Genomic DNA, 25,598 nt, shown 5'->3' with positions numbered 1-25,598 from the left:
AGCATTGTAAGTCAACAATATTCCAATAAAATTAAAAAAAGAATCAACACAAGACTTTTATACTCCATTTGTATTACATAAGTTTAAATTGAAACTAAGTCAACAATAAATAAATAAATAATAAAAATAAATTCTTATTGAAAATTATGGCAAATATAACAAATAGAAATTAAGGCTAAAAATGTTAAATTTTATTTTAATTAAATATTAATAAATATATAAAAATTGAGGACAAATGTAAGGAGCTAGTAAAATAATTCTTTGTAAATGTCATAGAAAACTATCATATCTGTGGACACTAAAATATCATGTTCAACTGTTGAAAAGTTAGGCATTACCTTAAGGTTAATATAAGTAACCAAAGATAAAATTCTCTAATTATCTGCAATATCAGAGCTCTTGTTGTGGCTCAGTGGTAATGAACCCAACTAGTATCCATGAGGAAGCAGATTTGGTCCGTGGCTTCACTCAGTGAGTTAAGGATCCAGCGTTGCCGCAAGCTGTGGTGTAGGTCACAGGTGCAGCTCGGATCTGGAGTTTCTGTGGCTGTGGCTTGGGCCAGCAGCCGCAGCTCCAATTTGACCCCTAGCCTGGGAACTTCCACATGCCATGTGTGCAGCCCTAAAAATAAGTAGATATATATTGCAGATGAATACATATATGTACGTATATTATGTATATATCTCCAATATCATTTGATGATATCATTAGAGAAAGAGATTTGGTCATTCAGAAGTTTATACAGATAACATTTGTGAAGCCACTTCGCTTGCACACACAAAACATATCCAATAACATTTAAAAAAAGAGTGTAAATATGTACACTTTCATGGTGTAGATATTTATTCCCAAATTACTGATACATTTTCATAGATCATAAACTCTTAGACTATACTATTTTAGTCTTATTTTAAAAAAATCAAGAAATATGTCACTTTTGAAACTACAAGTAACACAGGCTTCCTGAGCACATTTTATGTAGCAGTGATTCAAAAGAATTTTTGCACAAGGGAGTACACAATGAATATATTTGTATGTCAAATTGCAAACAAATATGTGATTAAAGAAATTTTAAGAAACATCTTCTGAATGTCAGAATGTAAGTTCTATAGATAGACAGATAAGAATTTTCTCTCAAATTCAATCCTGCAAACCCCCAGCATTTATTTATTTAGGACTTTGCCATTGTTTCTTTGCTTGTACTACTGAAGCCAGTTTCCAACTTCTTTTTTGCTTTCTTTTTATTTTTTTTCTTTTTAGAGCCACACTTGTGGCATATGGAGATTCCCAAACCAGGGGTCAAATCGGAGCTACAGCTGCCAGCCACAGCCACAGCAACATGGAATCCGAGCCTCATCTGCAACATATGCCACAGCTCATGGCAATGCCGACCCACTGAGCGAGGCCAGGGATTGAACCTGCATTCTCATGGATACTAGTGGGATTTGTTTCTGCTGTGCCACAGTGGGAACTCCTTCCTACTGTTTCTTGGCTATCATTTTCTACTGATTCCAGTTTATGCTCTAAATTGTTTTGGGGTTATAATCCGAATTAAAAAAAATTATTCTCCAGTGTTCCCAGAGGGAATTGGTATATTTTTCTGCTGAAAAGTTCTGTTTGCTCTCCACAAAGATAAATAGCCATAGTGCAAGGCCTCAAACAGCTTATAATCCAGATGCAGTGCAGTCATGTAAACACACAGTCATACTACAATGTGGCAAATACAAATCAGAAATAAGTAGTATATGCAATAACATTAGCAGAAGGTGGTGGTTAATTCTGTTTCGGTAGATCAGGAAGAATCTCACAAAGAAGAAAACATTTGATCTAATACTTGAAGGTTGACTAGTAATTTATCTTCTTCCAGGCATAGGTATGCTGAGGAATTTCTTTTTGGAATTCCTAAAGGTAATAGAGATCCTGAGCAGTTTTAGCTTGTTTTATTAAGATTACCTCAGTGATAGCATAAATGAAGAATTCTATCAAGCAAGAGGTGGGAGGATATGGAAGCAGGCATAACAGTCAGAAGACTGAATTGATAATTCAAGCAAGAGATGATAAGGATTTGAACTAAAGTCATGGCTATAGAAAAGAAGAGAAGTTAAATATATAAGGTATGATGGAAAATCAGTGGCATTTGATGACTAACTGAATACTATAGGTTAGTGTTAAGTGTGAAGTCTGAGATAAAGCTAGTGCTGACATTTCACAGTTCACAGACTATGTGAGTGATGGTGCCATTATCTAAAATACAGTATCAAGAGGAAAGAGCAGGTTTAGGGGGAAGGTTAATGAACTCCAATCTGGGATTATGGAGGTTGAGGCCAGTGAGGACCTCTATTAGGAAACACAAGTAGGAAGGCCTGTTTATCGGTTGAAATATTGAGGAGGGACAGGAGATATAGATTTATGCTGTCAGCATATAAGTGACAGTGGAATTTGGGGGCATGTAGATTAAAATTGCAAGAGAAGCAAGTATCGAATCCTAGACAACACTAACCTTTAAGCAGTAGGATGAGAAAAGAACTAGTAAGAGGCTATAAAGTGAGATCAGATTGGATCAAAATGAGACATCAGTTAGTATCATGGAACAGTGGGAATATAGAATGTCAAACAGGAGAACGGGTGTGGACTGTCAAGGCAGTCGGGAGGCAGAGCTCTTTATATTTTGGGTGAGCTTCATCTGCCATTAGTTTTTTCCTATTTTAAAATTAAACCAAATTACTAATTAAGCTACCTTTGTTTATTTATTTATTTCTTGTCTTTTTGCCATTTCTAGGGCTCCCGAGGCATATGGAGGTTCCCAGGCTAGGGATCGAATCAGAGCTGTAGCCACCAGCCTAAGCCGGAGCCACAGCAATGCGGGATCTGAGCCGCATCTGTGACCTACACCACAACTCATGGCAATGCCAGATCCTTAACCCACTGAGCAAGGCCAGGGATTGAACCTGCAACCTCATGGTTCCTAGACAGATTCGTTAACCACTGAGCCACGACCGGAACTCCCCAAGCTACCTTTGTTTCTAATGTTTCTGATGTTGCTAAACAACAGCCAAGCTTTGAGGAAATAAGTAATATCAAATTGAACACTTTTAATTGTGTGGCTTTAAATTAGACTAGTCTTTCCACCAAGGGATTTGAAGATTATAAAGCATTTTATTTTGTTTTAAATGTTGAATATGTTGGATATTCACTTTGGTAAAAAAAAACTCTCACCCACAAGGTACACACAGCTTGTAAGTCTGTACATGTTCTATGTATTTTTTTCCCTGGAGTTTTATCATAAAACTTTATTAAAAGTAATAGTAGAATCACAGGAGAAGGGGAGAATTTTAGAGTTAAGTACTTTTGCCTATAGTAGACAAATGGCAATAATAAATTTCAAGTTTGGAAATCCAATAAAAGAAAATGAATAAATGGTTACATTTGAAAAAGTAACCGTAGAAAATGTCCTTATTTTGAAATGTTAAAATGGCCTCTCTTGAAATCTGCTTTCACTTGAAACTAGAAAATAAAACTAAACAAAGAATAGTTTATGATCAGAGAAAATATTAAAACACAGGGAGTGATGTCTATCCCTAGTTTAAATATTTATACACATGTTTGTTTAGTTTGTTCTAGCTGTTATGTTATCTTTGCTCTTTTGCCTCTGTACCCTTCTATATGAAGCCGGCACTATTCCCCAAGTGGCTTGAGGGTCTCTGACTAACTGCCTAAATATCATTCTTTTTGTTCTGTTTAATTTCTTGAAATCCCAGTCATTGGAGATTTCAGAAGTTATGTTTTTAAATAAATTTTTGCTAAGAAAGAAGAAGAACTATTTCAGGCTTTAGCTGCCATTAATGTATACATTAAGATTCATTTCTTGGAGTTCCCATCATGGCTCAGCGATTGAGGAACCTGACTAGCATCCATGAGGATGCGGGCTTGATTCCTGGCTTCGCTCAGTGGGTTAAGGATCTGGCATTGCCATGAGCTGTGGTGTGGGTCACAGAAGCGGCTCAGATCCCAAGTTCCTGTGGCTCTTGTATAGGCTGGCAGCAATAGTTCCCATTCAACCCCTAGCCTGGGGTGCTGTGGGTGCGGCCCTAAAAAGACCAAAAAAAAAAAAAAAAGATTCATTTCATTTCTCCACTTTTCTAATATCTAAGCAGATAGATAGCACTAAAAATAAGGGTTTCAATTCATAGAAGGCAAGATAGCCTTTTTTTTTTTTTTTTTTTTTTTTTTTTTTTGGCTGTTCCTGTGGCATGCAGAAACTCCTGGGCCAGGGATCAAACCCACACCACAGCTGTAACCAGAGCCACAGCAGTGACAATGCCGGATCCTTAACCCACTCAGCCACAAGGGATGGGAATAACAGATACATACTACTATGTAAAATAATTAACAAGAACCTACTTTATAGCACAGGGAAATCTATAATAACCTATATGAGAAAAAAAAATGGATATATGTGTCTGTATAACTGATTCACTCTGCTGTTCACCTGAAACTAATACAACATTGCAAGTCAACTACACTCCAATAAAAATTATTTTTAGATAAGGGTAATATGACAGACAGAGTAATGAGGATAAGAGAGTAACAAAGTAACAAAATCAGAAAAGGAAGCAAGCATAGTAGTGGTCTTTGTGAATTACCTAGGAAAATAATGCCTTAGGGAGTTGCCTAGGTCCTAGGTCCAAGGAACCAAAAGGAGTTACGAACAACCAGAAGCCGTAAGAGAAGTGTGCCATGGAAGAAAGACCATGAATCCAGGAAGAGAGGCTGGAGTTTCAGTCCTCACAGCTCCTAATAGCAGACTTCTCTCAGCTGATTTGTTTCATTGGCAAAAAGAAGATCTTAAGCAAGTTTAATGTAAAAACATTCTTCAGTATCTGAAATTCTGAAACTTGATAATTTTATAACTTTTAATGTAGCATTGTGCTCTAATAATCTATTGTATTTAAGCAGGAATGGGGTTGGGGGAGTGATGAAGCAGTGAAGTCAGAAAGGGAAGCAAATATTGTGGTCCAAGGAAATACTAGATGCAAAATTTAGCAACCCCCCTGTAGGTGACGTCAGTGCTGTTTATTTTAGATTTCAAGTTTTCTGCTAACTAGGTGTACTTAACCTCTCTGTGTCTCACACATGTGGAAACTAACATCATAGGTAGTTTGGGGGTATCGACTTGGCAGCCATGAAGGTAATTCTGGGTGGATTTGTCAGACTCTACTATGCCTTACGTCTAGGCAGGAAGTACTACGTGATAGTGTTCCAAAAAAAAAAAGATATTTTAGTAAAATGTCCATATTCAAAACTCAAATAGCATGACTATTGACAAGCAAAGCAGATTAGCTTCAGTATTTTAGTAGTTAGAGACATAGCTATTACATTATGCTTTGCAAATCATATTTGATAGTTTTCTGTTTTCAGGAAAGTAACAACCTCTTTTGCCTCAGTTTTGTAAAGTCATACAGTTCTTATAAAGTATGCATGTATACCGACTGGCACATAAAAAGTTCTCAGCAACTATTAACTACTATGAATTTATTACTACAAGCTTTCTATCAGAGAAGAAACAAAATAAATTCTTAATTCCACATTTAATCAAACTAAATCACATTGCTAGAATTATTAATATTTAAAATGTCTTTTTTTAAGTATCAAGATTTTGGCTCTCTTTGTACTACTGTGCTTTTTAACTTTTAAACACCACATTTTAAGTTTGTTCTACCTTTGCAGTAAGATTTTCTGATGTAAACAAGAATAATTGAATTCATTAAACTGAAGAAGCTATTCTGTTCCAGATTTTAAAATTTAGTGATTTCCCTGCATGTAAAAATAAATTTTATTTGGGGAAAAAGTCTCAACTGAGTGGAGAAAAACATATTATGTTTTCTACCCCCAGACATTCCACTCAGATATTTAGGCTTAGTGAAAGGAGAAGAGGATATAAGTTGGTCACTTAAACTGTCTTTAGGCATAATTTGACCAATCTGTTCCCTAGAAAATTTAGTTTTATCCTTTGTAATGTTAATTTAAGAAACAAACTTGCTTTGTCTTTTCAGCTCAGAGGGAGTTGGTTGGGGGGATAAAAGTGTGCTTAGCTCAGAGCATAGAAATTTCAAAACACTTCATTAAGGAGTCAAATTTACTGAATACTAACTATGTGTCAAACCATGCTAGGTAGTAGGGGTCAGTGATGGGTAAAACATGCAAGTCTACTTATACTATAGGGAAAATAGGAGATACAGACATACATATATACATACATGCATATATACACACATACATACACACACAGATATATAAAAAGTAGATTCCTGATAGAAAGCAACATATCAAATTATCCTAAATTCTATGCAGAGCTTTAGAATAGATTGATGTGCTTAAAAGTAACTGGGTGACATTTATTTATTTATTTATTTTTGTCTTTTGTCTTTTTAGAGCCACACCGCGGTATATAGAAGTCCCAGACAAGGGGTCGAATCAGAGCTGTAGCCACTGGCCTACGCCACAGCCACAGCAATGCCAGATCCGAGCCGAGTCTGCAACCTACACCACAGCTCAGGGCAATGCCAGATCCTTAACCCAATGAGCGAGGTCAGAGATTGAACCCACAACCTCATGGTTCCTAGTCAGATTTGTTTCCATTGCACCACGACAGGAACTCCTGGGTGACTATTTTAGATTGGCTTGTCAGAGAGGGCTTCTCTGAAGAGCTGTCATTTAATCTGAATGGTACCAGACATGATGAAGAGATAGGCATGAGACAAGTTCAGAAAGCTAAAGCAAGGACCAGATTACAAAGGTCTGTGTAAGTCAAGGAAAGGAGTTTAGGTTTTAGTCACTGTGCAACTCGGAAGACACTGGAAAATTTAAACATAGGAGTCAGATTATCCAATTTATGTTAACCAAAAACCCCTCTGACTCCTACCAGGAATTGGATGGTAGGAGGACCAGTGCTGGAAGCACAGGGGCCAATAAGGGAAGTAGAGCAATGTGTAGCCAACTGCCCACATACGCATTACCTCTCTTTCCTTGACACCCAGTTGGACTGCCTTTCCCAGACTTCCTTCCATATGACTGATTTCTCCTTGGTATAAGATGAGTGGAAGTTATGAGCACCACTTTGATCTCTCAGCTGTAACGACTTTGACACACAATAATCTGTGCTCTTTTCCACTGCATTGGCTTGATGTGAATGAGTCCAGTGATCATGGAAGCCATGTACTGAAAATAGTAGCAGCATATGAAGGAAGGAACTTAGGTCCTAAATCATTTACTAACCAGAAACTCACCACTTGGCCTTTATATGAGGGTGAAATAAACTGTGTTAAGCTACTATGCTGAAGTTTTATCTCTCTTGATATTTAGAAATACTTTAAATAGGGACTAAAGCAATAAAATAAGTGAATTAAGATGGTTATCAGTAAGCAGAGAAAGTGATTAACAGGTAGCATATATGGGACATAAAATTGAAAATAATTGATTGCAGATTGGACAAAAGGTGTAATGAAGGAGAAGTCAGAAGAGACTCTTAGTTTGCCCACTTGTGGGCTGTATAAAATGGATTGTCATTTCAGTGTTAGGTACCTTAGGAGGAGGAAATATAATGAGCTCATTAAAGCACTTGTAGATTTTAAGGGCTCTAAATGACCTCCCAGAGTAGCTTTCTAGTAGCATATATGAGTCTGGAGATGAGAACATTCTTTGGTGGAAAAATAGTAATAGCAAGTATAAATTGGGCTCATATTAGATGTCAGTCTTTAGTCACTGTGCTAAGCACTTCACGCACATTTTTTTTCATGTAGTTCATTTCCTCAACAACCCAAGCAAAGCAAACACTTTTTTCCCCCACCTTTACAAATGAAGACAGTAAGAGTTATGCATGGTAAGTTATTTTACCTTTATTGAAATACCACACTAAGTAGTGGAGTTGAACCTGTAACTTCCAGGTGGTTTACAACATTTAATTTTAAATATTTGATTTCTTATTCATGGATCTGCAAGTCTGCTGTGTCTCTGCTGAACTCATCTGGGATCAGCTCACCATGTCCTCAAACTGTAGGTTATATTCAGGTGTGTTCCACGTGTTTCCTCATTGTTATTAGCCACCTGCTACTACCGAGCCTACAAGGACAAGCTGAACTGCAAATACATTCAAGAATGCCACTTGTTTCAAGATGTGCATTGCATTGCTCAAAGCAACTCACCTGGTCATTGTCAACATCAATGTGGCAGATGTTAAGGAGGGAAGGGTTATACTCCACTCACTCTGTTTTACTGCAAGGACACCTAGAGAGAAAGAGGAGGAATTGAGGAAAAAAAACTTTAGCACACTAAACAAGATAAAATGATGCCAAAGAAAACAAGAAAGGAGAACATTTCAAAAAGTGTTCAGAGGTGAAACATGCTGCAGCGAGTCTGAAAAGCATAAGGACCTAGAAATTCTTTGATGTGACCATCAAGAAATCATGACGGTATAAGCAAGCCTGGTTGCAATGCCATGGTAGAGGTGGAAGGCAGGCCCTGAGGAGTGGATCAGAGGTAAGTGGAAGTCTGGTAATAAAGTGAAGGCAAAGGAGTGCAATAATAGTAGCTAGAAAGGCATAGGGATGATCCAATATTTAAGTACAATATTTAAGATAATACAACATTTAAGACTGCATGTCTGCCTGTCAAAGAAATTACATACTAGTTGAGTGATCTTGGGCAAGCTACTTAACCTCCTATACACTCAGATTCCTCATTATAAAATCAAGAGAAATGTAAACTACCTAATAGGATTGATTTGAGATCACATGAGTTAATAAGTGTAAAGCACTTAAAAAAGTTTCTGACACAATATAAACATTTAATAAGTATCAGCAGTTATTTTATGGGAAAATATTCAGTGTGTTTATACATTGATGAGAGAAAGCTTGTATAAAAAATGATTAAAAATCTAGAAAAGAGGATTTTATTTAAAAACTCACCACTTATATTTTTGTTGACTTAGATGAGAGTAATCTCATTTTTTTCTATCCTTATGAATAATATTAGCCAACATGTCCACTTAAATCAACACCAATTTGTTTCATATCTGATAGTTAATAACATTATAATGAAATTCCATTTATATTAATTTTCTTTCAAAATATATTTTTATTATGACATAGCAAAGATCATGAAAATAAAGTAGCCAATGATTCTTAAAGTTTCTGAGTTTTCTCAATTTGAGCAAATTTTGTATTATAATCCTTGGTTATCTAAGTTAATACATCAGTCAATAAAATCCTCTAATGTGACTACTTGCTTATAAGTATAAATATTACTCTGGATTTAAGATTCTTTCTAGCTAAGAATTAAGCTATATAAAACCTATCAAAAACTGCTTTCATCATGTCCATTTTCTAAAATCCCTCATATAATGTAAGGTCCAGACTCCTTAAATTAGAATTTAAAATTATAGGTAGTGGTTCTTTGGTGGGACTTTAACCCTTCCTGCCAGTAGCACATCCCCAGGTTCTTCCATTTCAGCTAACTTCTTACCTTACTGCCTATTGAATTCCTAAACTCATTATATATGCTTTCCTGCAATAGAACAGGTCAGGTCTTTAAGGTCACTGCTTGAAAGCTGGGACCTAATTTAGTTGTACTTGGGAGAAAAAGAAGATATGTACCTGACTGTAGTAACCTTTACTATTGCAGAACCACCTCGAGCTTCTAATGCCCCAGTTATTCTAATTGCCATTAGGTGTGAGGTGTCATTGACATTTTGCACCATCCTTAGAACAAGATGTTGAAATGAGGTTTGATAATGTACAATCTTTTAAGAAATGATGCTTTTCACAAGCGTGGGTGTGTTGCCATGGAGTTGTGGCTAACCACTAATCTAATCAAGATCATTCTCTTTTGTCTGGCTTTCACTTTATCGTCTTTAAATTTGTGTCCAAAAATGCCAAGTTACAATGATGCCCTTTTGTGTCTTTTGTTTTCGGGTCAAGACTGCAGTTCCTAAAAATGACTTATTTTCTTCTGGATGCAAGGGGTTTTTGTTTCTATCCAGAAAAAAGTCAAATCTGTGTTTTTTTCTTGTTAAACTAATGGTCACTCATGATTTGTTCTGAGTTAATAGTTGAAAAGATTTCTTTAAAAAATAGTTTCATAAATAAACCAGATTTCCAGAGCCCCACATTGTTTTATCATTTTCTCAAACCTGAGAGTTTGTATTGTATAGCAATTAATGGAAGCTGCCACTGAGCTATAAACTGTGCGTGCGTGCGTGCGCGTGTGTGTGTGTGTGTGTGTGTGTGTGTGTGTATGTAGGAAACACAGATTCTCTTCATACCAAAACCATTTTCTCATATTGATAAGGTAGACTCCTTTTAAGTAATGTGTTGTGTTATTCTTGATTTATGATTATCCATAAGAATCACTGCAATTATGCCATGTAGGTGACCATTTACTACTAAGCATAGGACTTATATGACTATATATATATATATATAGTCATATAAGTCCTATATATATATATGAACACTCAACAGACACCCAGTACTATTTACTTTGCTATTACTTTCACTAAACCTTAGGAATGATTGCCTAAGAAATTGACAGTTTATAATGTAAGGATTTGAGAAGAAAATATTTCTTCCCTATTGCTTCCTTACAATGATCAGTATCTAAGGTATTTGGGAGTCCCTGTTGTAGCTCACTGGGTCGCAAACCCAACTAGTATCCATGAGGATGTGGGTTCTATCCCTGGCCTTGCTCAGAGGATTAAGGATCTTGGCATTGCCATGAACTGTGGTATAGGTCACAGATATGGGTCAGATCCTGTGTTGCTATGGCTGTGGCATAGGCTGCATCTCTGATTTGACCCCTAGACTGGGAACTTCTGTGTGTGCTACAAGTGTGTCCCTAAAATTAAAAAAAATTTAAGTTTTTTTTTTTGTTTTTTTTTTTGTTTTTTTTTTTTTTTTTGCCTTTTCTAGGGCCACTCCTGCAGCATGTGGAGGTTTCCAGGCTAGGGGTCGAATCAGAGCTGTAGCCACTGGCCTACGCCACAGCCACAGCAATGCCAGATCCGAGCCGAGTCTGCAACCTATACCACAGCTCATGGCAACGCGGGATCCTCAACCCACTGAGCAAGGCCAGGGATCGAACCTGCAACTTTATGGTTCCTAGTTGGATTCATTAACCACTGCACCACAACAGGAACTCCAAGGTATTTTCTATACGTAATCTTTTTCTTATATCTATCTTTGTATAGAAGGAAAAAACATGGAATTTTCAGAAATACAGACTAGTTTTAGAGTTGCCCCCTCTACTATTTAACTGTGGATGTGGACAGCCTAGTTAAAACTTTAAGCCTCAATGTCCTTATTTTAAAATTGAGAATATTCCATTAAGGTTTTTGTGACAAGTAATTTTTATGATTTTCCTACAGATTTTAAATATTTTTTTAACAGGAATGCCAGTGGTAATTTAGGACTAAGAGATTTATTATGACATAAGACATGCATGTAGACTATATTTTTATATTGGATTAATCATTTACAAATTACAAAATAATCAGTTAAATTCTTGGTATATGTAGGGAAATAATGCCAATTTGGGGGCTTATGTTTACAAATACACACAAACAACTAATAGGAAACTTCAGTGTTAGGATATGAGATGTGGGGATAAGGGGATGCCAGTACTAGGATCCTTAGGAATGTTGTGTACAATGGAACTAAGAGGTGAAATTCAGTGAGAAGTTATGCTTTTATGCTGTGTTTTTTGTTTTGTATACTTGAGCTAAAGTTACTGTAAGCTGTATATAATAGTAACAAAGACACCTATAGACCTAAATAGTTCAAAGGGGTGAATTTCATATATGCAAAAAGTTTTTCTTACAGAAGATGATTGGTAATTAAAAGATGGAAACTGAAGGAAAGATTACCAATTTGAAAAATGCATGTATATCAAGTCGACAGTTAACAATACTATATTGTATAATTAAAATTTTCTAAGCAGATAGACTTTAAAATAAATCTCATCACACACATATATATACTCACAAGTAACTACACTGAAGTGATGGATAAGTTATTTAGCTTAATTATGATCTTTTTAAATGCATATGGATATCAAAACATCAAGTTGCATGCCTTACATATGTGCATTTTTATATATTAAATATATCTCAATAATGGTGGGTTTTTTTTTTTTAAAAAAAAAAAAAAGGATAAAATGATTCCCTTGACAGTGACCATCTACTCTTGGAGCTGAAGATTAGCCAAAACCTAGTTGAGCATGGGAAATGGAGGAGGACGACTTACATAGCAGGGAATGATTAAAGGAGAACGGTCAAAAGAAAGAAGGTAATAAGGACAAGTGAGGGGAAGAGTGGTAGAAAAGTAATATTATGATGAAAAATCTTCTCTATGGTATGAATGCATTGAATCACCAGACTTAAGTGGATGGGTCTACTTCCATTTCAAGATTAAACTAGGTAGTACTATCATCCTGTCTGCAATAGCAGCATCACTGTTTTGAGTGTGCATGGTTTCAGATGATAGAAAATCTTAGGTATGGAGGGAATAATCTAAATGGTGAATAAAAAGCATACAAAACTGTATTGATAATGTATTGATTTCTTATCTTCAACATTTTAGTCCAAGGTTTATTTTTTTAATATTTTAATTGCATTTAACATTAAACTCAAAAACATGTGGCTGTAGTGTTAGAAGCTGAATCAAAGTTTACTCATTGCATTAAAATATATTTTCCACTTTTGGTCATTGCTCACTTGCTGAATCAGATTGAGTGTGCAGCAGTCTAAGTAGCCATTAAGAAAGATAATTTTAAAAAATAATCACATGTTTTCAACCTCATTTGTTTGTACTGATATTTGTCACCTTCTACTGCTTTCTTCAGTTATCTTCTGTCTGGTGAATATAATGCACATTGAGTGTACATAGTTATTTTCTCTTTCCTAGCAGAAGTAGCAGCAGCAGTGTGGCTCAACATCTGGCTCGTTCATGAGGCAGTTGTTTACTTGAGTTGAGATCAAGTCTTCTTGTCCATATGTTTAGCATTCAGATAGGCTTCCTCGCATTACTTTGCTATTTTATCGGTATCATTTTAAAGCTGCATAGCTGTTTGTTCCACAGTCTTGTTTTAAGTAGTTTCTTTGAAAAGTAATGTTCTTTTAAATACCACTAAGACAAAGCACTCATTATGACATTCTTCAGCATGATTTTTTTTTTTTTTTTTGGCCTCTCCTGAGGCATGTAGAAATTCCCAGGCCAGGGATCAAACCTGTGCCATAGCAGTGACCTGAGTCACTGCAGTTACAATGCTGGGTCCTTAACCTGCTGCGCCATAGTGGAGCTCCCAGCATAATTTTTTCATGGGACATGTTAAAAGCAAATTACAGTAGAAAACCAGCATCTGTGTTACAGAACATGAAACAATATCACACCTTAACATGAAGATGCTAAAGTAACTGATGAAGACAGAAAATTAATGCTAAAATTAACAAATTAAGGTGAGTCATGCATTTTAGCGTACACAGACTCCCTTAGAATATGTCTCCTTCAGCCTTCATAGTCGTAGAGTCATGGGGGTGGATGGGAGTAATGAAGTGGAAAAACTGTTGAATTACATGCAAATCAAGATCTAAGTTTCTAAATCAAACTCAGTTTTCCCTACTATCTGAATGGACTTTTAGCTATAATTTTTTTTTCTTTTTTTTTTTAGGGCTGCACCTGTGGCACTTGGAGGTTCCCTGGTCAGGGACCGAATCAGAGCTATAGCTGCTGACCTATACCACAGCCACAGCAACATCAGATGCAAGCCGCGTCTGTGACCCACATCGCGGCTAACAGCAACACCAGATCCTTTAACCTACTAAATGAGGCCAGGGATCAAACCCATATCCTCATGGATACTAGTTGGGTTCTTAATTGCTGAGCCACAATGGGAACTCCCTAGCTATAATTCTTTATTCCTTGTTTATCCAGACATTTTTTTTTTCCCCAGAAAAAGTGTGTTTGTGAAAAACACTATGTAAATTTTTTTTGATACCAAATGGGTTGTGCCCATTTGCACCAGCCCTGTAAGTTTCCTGCTTCATTATGAATTTTTTGTTTAATTCTTTAAGTACATCATAAAAAGTGAGTTTTCATCTTAGCTTCACTTTATTATCTTCTTTTGGTTAATTTAGGTAGCAAGAAAAGGAAATGCTTACTTTTGAGTAAAGATAGTAGATTGTCACATGTGTCTATTTTCTCTTCCATTTGAGACCTCCCCTAAAATGATAGTAGAAGAGTAAAATTCTATAAACCTACAAAATCAAAGAGAAAAAATTGAAAGCATTAGTAGGATGTTTTAATGAATTTTGGAAATATAGAAACAGGACTGTCAGAACAGAACAGAGTGACCAAGTACAGAACTCCCTTTAACAGAAGAAATGAAGCAAAATTTTCAAATTTTGAGAGAAAATGATTCTTGACCTAGAATACTATGTAAAGTTGTCAATCAGATGAGAAGAAAGCAAAAAGATTTTAGTAGCAATTCAAACATTTATGTCGTATATACACTTTCCTAGAAACTGTTGGAGAATATGCTCTTTCCAGCAAAACAGGAGAGAACTTAGAAATCACAGAATCCAGAAACAGGGTCTCTATACCATTTGAGAGTGTGGCCAAGGGAGGTCTCAGGATGACAGCTATGTTTCAGATCTGGAGAAAGGCTCATCCATATTTGCACCAGAAGATGAAGAGCCCTGGGACAGCAGGAGGAATTGCCGATTGCTATTTGGCAGATATAAATGGGGTTTATGGGAAAAAATTTAGCATAGACATAGAGAAAACAATGGTAGTAAAAAAATGAAGTGCTTCATAACTTCAGGAAATTTTTACAAATCCAGGAGCAGAAACATAATCATTATATATTATTTGACCATGTGATGAGCATTACATACATAACCATTAAAATGTAAACATTGATTATTAAATTGAGTTGTATGGAAGAGTATGGGAATTTATGGTAAGGCAAAATGGTCAGTCAAACATGTAAAACACCTAAATCCTCATCTATCATAACAGGAAGCTAAGGGGTAATACCCAATATTTATAAGTCTAGAATTAGAAAACTATATATACCACTAAAAATAGGGAGAAAGGTCCCACAAGAAACAACGAAAATATTTTAAAATAGATATCTTTTGTGAACAGACTATAGAGCCAGACTGGGTGGAGAATAAACTGCCAATTTTTAGGAGAGGATTTCAAATATATATAATATTAAATTATGTATTTATAAATATGTGTGTTTAATTTTGTCCATGATTTACTCTGGAAAAATGTTTAAAATTAAAGTCCAAAGAACATGAAAAGAATAAAAGGAAAACCATCATATTTTAAATCTTACAAATATCTTCTCCTTAAAATAGGTAGATGCTATAAATTTAAAGCCTCAAAGGCTACAGAGTAGGAAACCAGGATTGATTCACTATGAAAAGAAGAGGAAAGCGGGATTTCTAGAAGTTGCATCCATGAATGTACAGTCTATAAGGAAGATAGCACTCTTCCCAGCAACCAAAACTACTCTATTTTAGTTGGTCATTGGCTCCCCAGGGAAACACACTTAAGAATGAGAGCAAATGAGTCTTTGACTTTGGTACCTGGCTATTGCTCTCTAACTCTCAGAACACAAAAGATAGATCCAACTTCTATACTGTGTGATTATCTGGAAGTTGAAAACAGACATAGCTAGCTGTTAAGCCCAAAGGTGTAGGGACCTTAAATACATAAGGAAGCAAAAAGAGTAACCTTTTTACCTTATTACATGTGTTAAAGAGCCCTCTGGGTGGTGGCGTACTTTGTGAGTTCTTATATATTGTAATAAATTTAGGTTGTGCCTGCTAAGAATTACAGAATGGTACTTTTTCTCCTACTACAGACTAATGTTGAAAGTCTGCTCATTCTCTGCCTATTTACAGTGAATATTCATTGTTTATTTAATAATAGATATAATAAATATAATTTATATAATAAAAACCAAGCTAAAAAATTCTCCTTTTTCAGAATCCTACTTAGATACCTTATGTTCTTTATACTCCAGTTATTGTTTAATAGCAGATAATTTATGGTGAATCTCCAAGAAACTATGAAAGTTTCTGTTCTTTGCCAATATAAGCTTTCTGAGTTTTTTTTTTTTTTTTAAAAAAAAAAAAAGAAGAAGAAGAAGAAGAAAGAAATGAAGTTGAACCTTGGAATTTCAACTTTAAGCTTTTACATTAATGGTTGTGTTCTCACCATTCCACCTAAATCTGCTTAAACTATGCTTGGCCTACTTAAAAAAAAATAAATAAAAATAAAAGAACTTCAAGCCTTCTTGGGTTGGTCAGTTCTACCAGGTTTTTCTCCCTACTGCTGCTGAATTAACCATTGCTGAGCTACTATAGAGAATGGGATTGAGTTTATCAGGGTGAGGACTCTGGAAAGTTAAGCAGGTATCATATTGACTTCTAAGCCTACACTTATATTCAGACTTCCCGAATTACTGTTTCATTTTGATTTTGAACACTGATAAGTATCTATATGATCTTGAAATATTGTTCATAAAGCATAAACAATATCTTCATTTACCATATACCCCAGATCAAAACCATGTAGGACTACTAAAGAATCAAAGTGATTCATAAATATCTCTGATATATAGAAACTTCAATTTTACTGATTAGTGCTTCTTCGAGGACCCCATTCTAATACTGAACCTTCTTTCTGTCAGAGACTACCAATACAGAATTGAAGCTTTTGGGTCAAAATTTCTGCTTAAAGATCTGGGGGAAAAACAATGTCAAAAGTTTATGCCTTTGGTCATTTGCCCTGGCAAATTGTTGAGCGTGCCATAACCACTAGAAACTTTGAAATTAGAGGGCTTGACTCTGGAATCTAAAATACAGCATAAATTAACCTATCTACAAAATGGAAACAGACTCAGAGACGTAAAGAACAGACCTGTGGTTGCCATGGGAGAGGGAGGACAGAATGGGATGGACTGTTTGGGGTTAGTAGATGAAAAGTATTATGCTTAGAATGGATAAACAATAAGGTCCTACTCTATTGCACAGGGAACTATATCCAATTTCCTGGGATAGACCATAATTGAAAATAATATATAAAAGAAGTCTTGATTCAATTATTTAAGCATATTAAATCACATTTTTAACTAATGTGTTTACAAATTAGCCCTTGTCTTGATGTGAGTTGAAATCTCTGTAGGGATGAAAGAAAGGGCTAAGAATTCAAGATTTTCTCAAGAAGTTACCTTTTTAATCACTGTACTAAGGATGTTTCTGAAGAAATCTTGATCTTCCAGAAATATGAAGATCCAGTAGGTTAAATATGTCACAAAGGACATGGATTTTGACGTATGCCTAGTGCTTTGGACTGATTGACATTAAATTGACTGTAACTAGAGTAGCAATTGCCAGGCACTCAAGTAACCTAGTTATGACAGGGATCCAGTAGTTAAATAAGGACCTTTATTGATTTTGTCAACCATTCCAGGTAAAGAGCTTTCTGATAGTCTTTCATACCACATTATTGTGTCACGGAGCCACTTAATTTCATCTGAAACACCTGCTGAAACTCTGTAGCAGTGCATCTCAGTACAGACGGAACTTCATTTATCTTGGGAGAATGTGCAGAAAACACCTAATGTGAGCACCCTAGCCTCCTACAACTCTCTAGCAAGAAAATTCAGACAACTGAGAATTCCCTGAAAAAAGATCATTGGAAAAATCAGCTTAGAACAGTTTTCTTATTGTTTAGCATGTCATTTCATTTTTAAAAATCAGAAATCTGTCTTGCCTTGTTTACCTCTGTTAGGAAAAGTTAAGGACTTAGAAGCAAAAATATGTCGAGAATTCTGTCTGCGATTAAGTAATGAGACTATGGTGGGCTTCTGGGACAGGATCCATGCTTGGTCTGTGTTGTATTTTCAGTAAGCAAAAACTCACATAGGTGAGCATAGCTCTACTGCGGTGTGAATTTGTTAGGAGGTGCATTTTCCCCAAAGAATAGCTATTTGGAGGATCTTTTCTAGGGCCAATTATTGTTTTCACCTACATTCTAGGAACTCATGGAAGACATGTCTTTATTAGTTCTGAAAGGAAAGAAGGAAGGAAAGGAAAGGAAGGAAGAGAGAGAACGGTTAGGGAAGAGAGAGATGAAATATTTTCTGGTTATTATACTTGTCCTTTGAATTTAGCTGCATTTTTATTGTTATGCATGTTGAGGGTAATGGGATAAATTGTACAAAATTTTGTAATACTTTTGTTAAAAAGTATTTTTCCAAAAAATAAAGTTATGAGTGATACAAATTAAGCATGTGGCAAATTTTTGCTTAAATCATTAATACCAAAGGAATCAGTAAGCAGAAAAGTCATTTAAGAAGCTGGATGTATATGGGCAATGTTGTGATAAGATTGCTGGATTAGATGCACAACTTCACAGTGTCTAACAAGGTCTTAAACTTGAGAGATTGTTCCACCAGATAAAAAGTGCTTTCATTTCTTTTTTTTAATGATTTTTATTTTTTCCATTATAGCTGGTTTACAGTGTTCTGTCAATTTTGTACACTACAGCAAAGAGACCCAGTAACACATACATATATATTTTTTTTCTCAATAATTATCCCCCATCATGTTCCATCACAAGTGGCTAGATATTGTTCCCTGTGCTATACAGCAGGACCTCATTGCTTATCTACTCAAGAGCAATAGTTTGCATCTGTTAATCCCAGGCTCCCAGTCCATCCCACTCCCTCCCCCTCCCTCTTGGCAACCACAAGTCTATTCTCCAAGTCTGTGAGTTTCTTTTCTGTGGAAAGATTCATTTGTGCCATATATTAGATTCCAGATATAAGTGATATCATATGGGTATTTGTCTTTCTCTTTCTGACTTATTTCATTCATTATGAGAGTCTCTAGTTCCAACCATGTTGCTGCACATCTCATTATTTTGTTCTTCTTTGTGGCTGAGTAGTATTTCATTATGTATATATACCACATCTTCTTAATCCATTCATCTGTGATGGACATTACGGCTGAAATTTGTTGCATTTCTGTATACTAACAATGAAATATTATAAAAGGAATACAAAAATACAATATCTTTTAAAATTGCACCCCAAAAAATCAAATACTGGGAATAAACCTGACCAAGGTGGTGAAAGACTTATATACTGAGAACTATGAAACATTAATCAAGGAAATTAAAGAGGATTCAAAGAAATGGAAAGATATTCCATGCTCCTGGGTTGGAAAAATTTTAATGTTGTAAAAATAGCCATATTACCCAAAGCAATCTACAGATTCAATACAATCCATATCAAATTACCTATGACATTTTTCACAGAACTAGAGCACACAATCCAAAAATTTATATGGAACCATAAAAGACCCAGAATTGCCAAAATAAATCTGGATCCTTTAGTCAATAACAAACTGAACTAAATACATTGCTCTAGATAACCCTTTATTGGATTTTCCCTAGTATGACAGAGAAAATATGTCACCCTCATTTCTGCCCTTATTGCCAAATCTCAGAAAATATTTTTGACACTTTCTGGTTACTGTATTTTCTGGTTTATGATCTATTTGCCCTTGGATCCATTCCTTGTTCTATCCCTGCTCTGTTCTGTATGATCACAGCTGAATTTCTATGTCATCTGGCATCTGGCTGGCCTTGGCAGAGGCAGATGTTGTCAGGAGACTCTAGGATTAGATGAGGAGGAAGAGAAAAGCCAGGATATTTCTCCCTCCCTCCCTACCCCTAGGAAGTCTCCTTGTATGAGCTGTGTCTCTTCGTCTCTTGTTCCAGGTGCCCCTCCTAGACAGCCTATTGGTTTTCCTTTCTTCTGCAGAAACTTCCAAAGCTGCTAGGATCTGGGAACTCTGTCTCTTCCCCTTGATGCTCCAAAAACTCCTGCAGTTGCTTATTTAAAGTGATCTACACTATTCTGCTGATTGTCTTACCATCTTACATCATACTCGTAATCAATTTCAAGTATTAAATTCACAGTTGTTACATTCTCTCAGAATGTTACTAATTCATTCGGGAGTATTTTATTTTTTCTTCATATCATTAAGCTACACTAAATTTGGGACTCAGTAGCTTATTCTAGTGATGATGCATTCTCAGAATTGCTTCTGTCAATGTCAAGATAACATTCCTAAGATCTCATAAGGAAAGAATTATTTCCAACAATCCTGAGAGATCATGTATATAGAAGTTACATTTCTATGGAGGCAAGGAAAGTTCTGCAAAATCAAACATGAATTTTTTTATCCTCCAATTTTAGTGTTATCTTGAAAGTCAGAGTGTTCATATGTACATGGGGCAGGGAGAGAGAAGGAGAAAGGTAGAGTGTTAAGGAAAGTAAGAGAGGGAAGAGAGAGGGAAGAGAGAACCACTCAAATTAGGCTAAAATATGTTTATCTATATGACCTTCGCAGTAAAAGCCCTTCTCAACCTGTTCAAAGTCAGTTTGTCACTTATAATGCCACCAATTACATCCCAACAGAAGGATTGATCTTTCAAGAGATCCTCTTTAAATGACGCCAATGTTCCTACCTCTGAGTGTCAAGAGTAACAGGGGACTTTTCTGTTTATCTGCGCCCTGATAAGATTTTGATAGTATTTACCCTGGAAGTATTTCTGCTTCTTAGGTTTTCTTATTTGTATGATTTTTTGTAATTGGAAAAATTCCACATTTTTTCTTTCCATGGTTTTATATTTTTGTATGTGTTTCTCTAGAAACTTATTTTAATATAATTTTCCTTCTTTGCTAGTGCATTTTTGAAGCATGTTGGTACAAGTACTGCATTAATTAGGAATAAATGTCCCAAGGGCATTTTTAAACATTCCATTGTTATTTTTGGTGGAACTGGTGCTGAAGATGCTTTACTCAGCCAGTACAGTGATAGACTTTGGTCTACCTCTCATCTACTCACTTTAATTCTTTCTAAACTACTTTCTAGTTTGACTTTTGTAGCACTATAGCATATGCTTTTCTACTTTCTCTGGTTTTGGAAAAAATATGTAATAAATTCAGCCATTATTGTTAACTCTGCTGTCGTATTTTATACTGTTGCCACATATCTCTCTCTTTTCACATTCATATTTCCTTTTCTGTATCTACCTCAAATCTGAAACATATGAGTCTGTTCTCAGTCAGTGTAGTCCATGAGCCTAGAATATGTGATGAACAGGTGTATATTTTATTATCATGTGTAATTTTCTTTCCTATGGCTTCAATGTGTGTCTAAAAGAGGCTAGAACAATTTGAGTTCAACATAACTGTCAACTCATGACTGAAATATTTGTACCTCTTTATTCCAGTTCAAGATAAACTTTGATATCTTGTTATTTTTCAGTCATTTAAATTTGTCATGGTCAATGATTCCAAAATTACCAAGTAGAAGACTCGACTTAAAGTTAAGTCACTTGTCTTATGAGCAATATATTGAACATTCTGCTTTAATAGGTGATTGTCATTAAAATTCTCTTTATTATTATCAAAAAACTTCAGTTTCCCAGAAGTAAATAATCTCAATGGTTTAGTTTGTTTTAATTCTTTGTTTTTTAGCATATTTACAAATAATATACTTTTATATTTTTGGATTTATCAATTTCAGTCTTTAACAACTAACATCTATAAGAGGAAATAGTTCTTTTTTCTTTTTTAATTTTTTATTAAAGTATAGTTGATTTACAATGTTCCTTCAATTTCTTTATACAGTGAAGCAACCCAGCCATAGACAAATTCTTTTTTTATACTATCATCAATCATGTTTTGAACCCAAGAGACTGTGCACAGTTCCCTGTGCTGAAATTTCACCAGCTCCCCTGCCCTCATCTTTTCCAAAGACTTTTACTGTATCTTATTTTGTTTTTTGTCAGTATTGTTTATAGCAGTGTGATTTTCAGTTAAATTGTGTAAATCAAATGATTCTTCTGTCATCTGTAACTTATTTTTTTCCTTGATTTCATAATCATTGTATTTTTCATGTATGTTTTATAATTGTGTGCTCAACCGATGTCAAAACAAAGTTCCAAACATCCTATTAGTTCCATTGTTAATCACTTCCTTTTTACTCCTAAAGACTTCCCCCCCACTGCCTTTCCTCTGTATACCTATATCCATCTAGATTAGTTAATTCCTAAGATGGGTACATATCTCTTCTTTGAAAGCATCCCTTCTTCACTTATCTGTATTAGATTTCCTGTTATGTTCTTGTTTTGGTCAAATGCATCTCCCAGTGACTTTCTGAATAGAATGCATAGAAAGTCAGATTTTTAAACTTGTTGAATATCTGAAAATGCCTTATTCTTTGTTCAAACTTGATTGATAGTTTGGCTAAGTATACAATTGAAGGTTGACCCTAGACCAGCTACATAAGGTTGAGCACCCAGTGCAAAATGAAAATGTGGGGCTTCTTATTCAAAAAATATTAAGAATTTTAGGATGGTGACAGCAGAAGACTAAACCAAGGAGGGGTGTACATCTTTCTAAGCTCAGGTTGCATGCTTATGAAAGTGATGCTGATGTGCCCATTCCAGATGGAGATTCTTTGTTCTAGAAAATTGGCTTTTTCTTTGAGAATTTCCTCCATTTCCAATGTCTAGATATTAGATCCCCTAGACCAGTCTTCTAATTTTCTTATCATTACTATTCTTTTTTTCATTTTGCTGTCTTTCTTATCATTACTATTCTTTTTTTCATTTTGCTGTCTTATGAGGTATTAGTCCTTATCCTCTGCCCTTTCTGTTGACATTTTTGTGTAAATCATCAGTGTTAATTTCCAAGGGCCCTTTCATAACCATTTATTCTCTTTAAAAAAAAGTAGCATGGAGTTTACATTGTGGCATAGTGACTTAAGAATCCAACTGCAGTAGCTCAGGTCACTGTGTAGGCGTAGATTCGATCCTTGGACAGGTGCAGAGGTTAAAGGATCTGGCTTTGCCGCAGCTGTGGCGTAGGTTACAGCTGTGGCTCAGATTCAATCCCTGACCCAGGAACTTCCATATACCACAGATGCAGCCATTAAAAAAAAAAAAAAAAGAAAAGTAGTAGCAGCATGTTCTTGTTTCATGGATGAATCTCTTCCCTTATTTTTCTCAGTTTTCTTTTTAATTGAAGTATAATTGATTTACAATAGTATATTAGTTTCAGGTTTACTACATAGTGATCCAATATTTTTATAGATTATATGTAATATAAAGTTACTATAAAATATTGGTTATATTCCCATGTTGTATGTTATATCCTTGTATCTTATTTATTTTATACCTAACAGTTTGTACCTCTTCATCTCCTACACTTATATTCCCCCCCAACCTCCACTAGTAACCACTAGTTTGTCCCTATATCTATGAATCTGTTTCTGTTTTGTTATATTCATGCATTTGTTTTATTTTTTAGATTCCACATTTAAGTGAAAACACAGTGTTTGGGAGTTCCCATTGTGTACAGTGAAAACAAATCTGACTAGTATCCATGGGGATATGGGTTTGATCCCTGGCTTTGCTCAGTGGATCAGGGATCCAGTATTGCTGTGAGCTATGATGTAGGTCACAGACACAGCTCAGATCCCACACTGCTGAGCAGCTGTAGCTCTGATTCAACCCCTAGCCTGGGAACTTCCATATGCTGCAAGTGCAGCCCTACAAAGCAAAAAAAAAAAAAAAAAAAAAAAAAAAAAAAGAGAGAGAAACAAAATGGTTTTTGTCTTTGTCTATCCAACTTATTTCACTAAACCTAAGACCTTCAGGTCCATACATGTTGTTGCAAATGACAGAATCTCATTCTTTTTATGGCTAAGTAATATTACATTGCATATATATACCACATCTTCTTTATCCATTCACATATTGATGGGCACTTAGGTTACTTCCATATCTTGGCAGTTATAAATAATGCTACTATGAACATGGGGTTGAATATGTTTTTTTCAAAATAATGTTTTTATTTTCTTTAGATAAATATCCATGAACCTCCATATAGTTTTTCCATAGTGGCTGTACCAATTTACATTCCCACCATTAGTGAACTAGGATTCCCTTCCTCCACATCTTTACTAACATTTATTATTTGTTGTCTTTTTTTTTTTTTTTTTTTTTTTTTTTGGTCTTTTTGTCTTTTCTAGGGCTGCTCCCGCGGCATATGGAGGTTCCTAGGCTAGGGGTCAAATTGGAGCTGTAGCCACCAGCCTATGCCAGAGCCACAGCAACGCAGGATCCAAGCCCCATCTGCAACCTACACCACAGCTCATGGCAATGCCAGATCGTTAACCCACTGAGCAAGGCCAGGGATCAAACCCGCAACCTCATGGTTCCTGGTCGGATTCATTAACCGAGCCATGACAGGAACTCCTATTTGTTGTCTTTTTGATGATAGATCTTCTGACAAGTGTGAGGAACATTGTGGTCAGGTTTTTTGTTTTTGTTTTTGTTTTTGTTTTTTTTTTCTTTTGGCCCCTGTATTGTTTCTGTTTCCTCCAGGTTTCTTTATTTTGTTTAGATATATCCATGTCTTTCTTATTTGAGGTTTTCCTTCAATGCTTGCTTGCTGATGATAGGCCATTAATAGGCCATTAAAGAGTGTGGCTCCAAAAAGTGATTAGAATCTCTTTGTCATAGGTGGTGCTTGTCATCTGCTGGGCTTCACAAAAGAGTGAAGGTTGAACAAGTATGAATTGTTTGTTTCCAAAATTTCATTTCTCTGGGGCTTTTCAGTCTCCCCTGAAGTGAATCCCCCAGTCTCCATTCTGTAAATAGGTGGGACAAAGGTACTTGGGGTATCATCACTCAACATGCTAACTTTTATTCAATCCCCCTGTTTTCAATCTGTCAGTCCTGCCTAATTTCCAGGTTTGCTATAGAAAAAGGCAGGATGATTTCCTGCTATCAGAGGTAGAGAAAGGAAAGGCTTTAAAAAGATTTTCACTGGAGTTCTCTTATGGATCAGTGGGTTAAGGAGTCAGTGTTGTCACTGCTTTGACTCTGGTTAGTTGTGGCATGAGTTCAGTCCCTGGCCTGTGAACTTCCACATGCTGAGGGCATGGCCAAAAAAAACAAAAACAAAAACAAATAAAAAGATTTTCATCCTTTTTTTGAGCCTAAAGACAGATTCCTACGTTAGAAGATCTTTGGAGTGCCTATCTCCTGAGCCATTCTGAAGTTCTGTGGGAATTAATTGTCTTGCTTTTCGTTAATCACCCTTTGAAAGCTCTTTGGTTTGTGTTTCTCTTGCTTGGTACCTGCTGAGTCAGTTACCATATCTCACTATTTAAATTTTCCAAAAATGTGTTGTAAGCTTTTCCCTGCTATATTATCTTCTTTTTTTTTTTCTTTTTTTTTCTTTTTAGGGCCACACCCTTGGCATTATGGAGGTTCCCAGGCTAGGGGTCCAATCGGAGCTACAGCTGCTGGCCTACGCCACAGCCACAGCAATGCCAGATCCGAGCCACATCTGCAATCTACACCATAGCTCATGGCAATGCCAGATCCTTAACCCACTGAGCATGTCCAGGGATCCAACCCACAACTGTGTGGTTCTTAGTC

The 25,598-nt window shown here is 35.8% G+C and overlaps 1 protein-coding gene across 24 annotated transcripts in view; it reads left to right on the top strand.

Annotated features, from left to right (window-relative positions):
* Nucleotides 1-25,598, top strand: part of PDE1A (phosphodiesterase 1A) — a 347,596-nt gene that overhangs the window by 214,193 nt on the left and 107,805 nt on the right. For 2 of the 24 annotated variants that reach the window (XM_085000037.1, XM_021075598.2), the window contains one exon: nt 12,224-12,338. The exons of 21 other annotated variants lie outside the window; for them this stretch is intronic. In XM_085000037.1, the coding sequence (XP_084856163.1) occupies nt 12,307-12,338 (32 nt within the window). In that variant the 5' untranslated portion in view covers nt 12,224-12,306. Of the gene's footprint in view, nt 1-8,236; nt 8,551-12,201; nt 12,339-25,598 lie in introns of those variants that run through there. One more of the 24 variants, XR_014829877.1, reaches the window with a different exon arrangement.

The sequence above is a fragment of the Sus scrofa genome, chromosome 15, assembly GCF_054392235.1.
Source record: "Sus scrofa isolate SSC_HxYL_T2T_F1_AM1 chromosome 15, Sscrofa_HxYL_maternal_Yorkshire_Landrace_v2.0, whole genome shotgun sequence".
In the NCBI taxonomy this organism is placed as follows: Eukaryota; Metazoa; Chordata; class Mammalia; order Artiodactyla; family Suidae; genus Sus; species Sus scrofa.
This window is presented reverse-complemented; position numbering and strand designations above follow the sequence as displayed.